This window comes from Chinchilla lanigera, unplaced genomic scaffold (genome assembly GCF_000276665.1).
Source record: "Chinchilla lanigera isolate Chin_1 unplaced genomic scaffold, ChiLan1.0 scaffold00084, whole genome shotgun sequence".
In the NCBI taxonomy this organism is placed as follows: Eukaryota; Metazoa; Chordata; class Mammalia; order Rodentia; family Chinchillidae; genus Chinchilla; species Chinchilla lanigera.
Window position 1 is genome coordinate 927,266 of NW_004955485.1, and position 1,835 is coordinate 929,100.

Here is a 1,835-nt window from a genome sequence, read left to right on the forward strand (position 1 = left end):
CACGTAGCGCGCCGACACCGCGCCGCCCCGCGCCCGCCGCAGCACCACCGAGTTCAGGTTGACGTTGAGCGAGCCGCGCACGCTTGAGGCGGCGAACGCCAGGTAGGGCCGGCAGTCGAGCACCACGCAGCGCGCCGCCGCCTCCTTGCGGAGCATCTTGCGCAGCTGGCGCCCGTCGAGCGACGTGACCTTCATGCTGCCGCGCGCCCCGCAGGTGCCCACAGCAGGGTGCCCGCGGGCCCGCACGGAAGGGCTCCCCGCGGGGCTGCGGCGGCCGATGGAGCCCGGCGCCCGAGGAGCCGCTCTCCGCTCCTTCCCGGCCCGCACACTCGGCGCCCGGCCCGGTTACTCGTCGCCCCAGAAGCCGGGGATTCCGCCGGCAGCGCGGCGTTTTATGTGAATGAGTGTGAGGCCTGTGACGTGGCTGCCCATATAAGGCCAAATATGGGTATCGCCCCGCCCCTCCGGCGGGCCACGCCCCCGGGCGGGGCGGGGCGCGCGTTACTCAGCGGGAGGAGGAAGTGGACGGCGCCACCTCTGCGCCCCGTGGCCCCGCGCAGAGGGACTCGGCCCCTCGCTCGCCGTCACCCGGGCCTGCCGGTGCGGTGTCGGGAACGCCACCCGGCCGCCGCGATCGACGTCGTTCGGGAAGAGAAGGAAGCAGACGAGGGGGTGGCGCCGGCGCCGCGCATTCCGGTTTTCTGTTTTATAGACGTAGGCTGGGAATTTGGTGGGGGCTGCGCCTTCAGATGAATCAGCAGCGGACCCCGGTCTACCCAAGTGTTCAGGCGTGTAAGGAGATGCTATCTGCGATTTGCCTCCGGGGGTGGGCTGGACAGATGTGGCGAGATCAGGCCTGTGTCGTTAAACCACTGAAGCTGAGTGGTGGATAGTTGGGGATTCGAGCTGCCGTGTTCTCCACTTTGCAGTATACTGTCTGAAATTTTCCATAATAAAAGTTTCTAAAAGTAACAACGGGAGAGGGGGAGAAGATGCAGCAATTAATCTCAAAGAATTCTGCCTTCAAAAGGATTGACAGACCATTTCCCTGTCCTGCAGTAGTAAAGAGAATAGTAAACTGGTTTTGGTTTTGGTTTTTTGAGGAACACTTCTCGGGTTCCTGGGAGATCTGTCATGAACTCAGCAGTACATAAACATGCATCTGACTCCAGTACACGGCTGTCCAGGTGGCTTCTGGATTTGGGGGATTATCTGTGGATCAAGTATAATCCTCTGCTGCCTGCCCCCTCCATTCCCCAGGAGCTTCAGGCTTCCCACCCCCGTTCCCGAGGAACTAGACACGATTCACCCTTTCTGCAAGTGTTTACTAAGGCTTTGCTAGCTGCAGGGACTCGTGGGATGGAAATATGTCTCTGCCCCCAGCCATACCAGTCATGTGGTTGCTAACCCTGCCGGGCGGCTCAGTGAAAAACAGCCTGCCTCGGCTGGAGATGGCTTGTATACAGCGGACATGGGGGGAGAGGTGTGGTTTTTTTGTTTGTTTGTTTTTTGGGGGTGTTGTTTTTTTTTTTTTTTTTAGGTTTTTATAAGAAAGCAGAAATCAAATTCTGAAATCAAATGCGGTCAGCCTGGACACCAAGATAGCTAGCAGTGCTTCTGGATCACAGCTGTCCTCATCCTGCTTGTGAGGTCCTGAAGACAACGTGATGTAAGGTTTTTTTCTCTCTGGGGTGAGCCGTGCCAGCCTTCCGGCGACGTGCCCCTCCTCCAGCCTGTCTGTCTCCAACGCCAGACATTTCAGCCTGGAGCCATGCACACGTGGAGCATCACAGGAGCCAGGATTTGGGTTGGGTGCTGACTGCGCCATCTGCCCC

At 59.5% G+C, this 1,835-nt stretch overlaps 1 protein-coding gene across 1 annotated transcript in view; it reads right to left on the reverse strand.

The window, feature by feature from the left end:
* Positions 1-375, reverse strand: part of Dusp5 (dual specificity phosphatase 5) — a gene marked incomplete in the record, with an annotated part of 13,391 nt that extends 13,016 nt beyond the window's left edge. Inside the window, 1 exon segment of the mRNA XM_013504121.1 lies at positions 1-375. Coding sequence (XP_013359575.1) covers positions 1-195 — 195 coding nt within the window.
* Between the last annotated feature and the right edge of the window lie 1,460 nt (positions 376-1,835).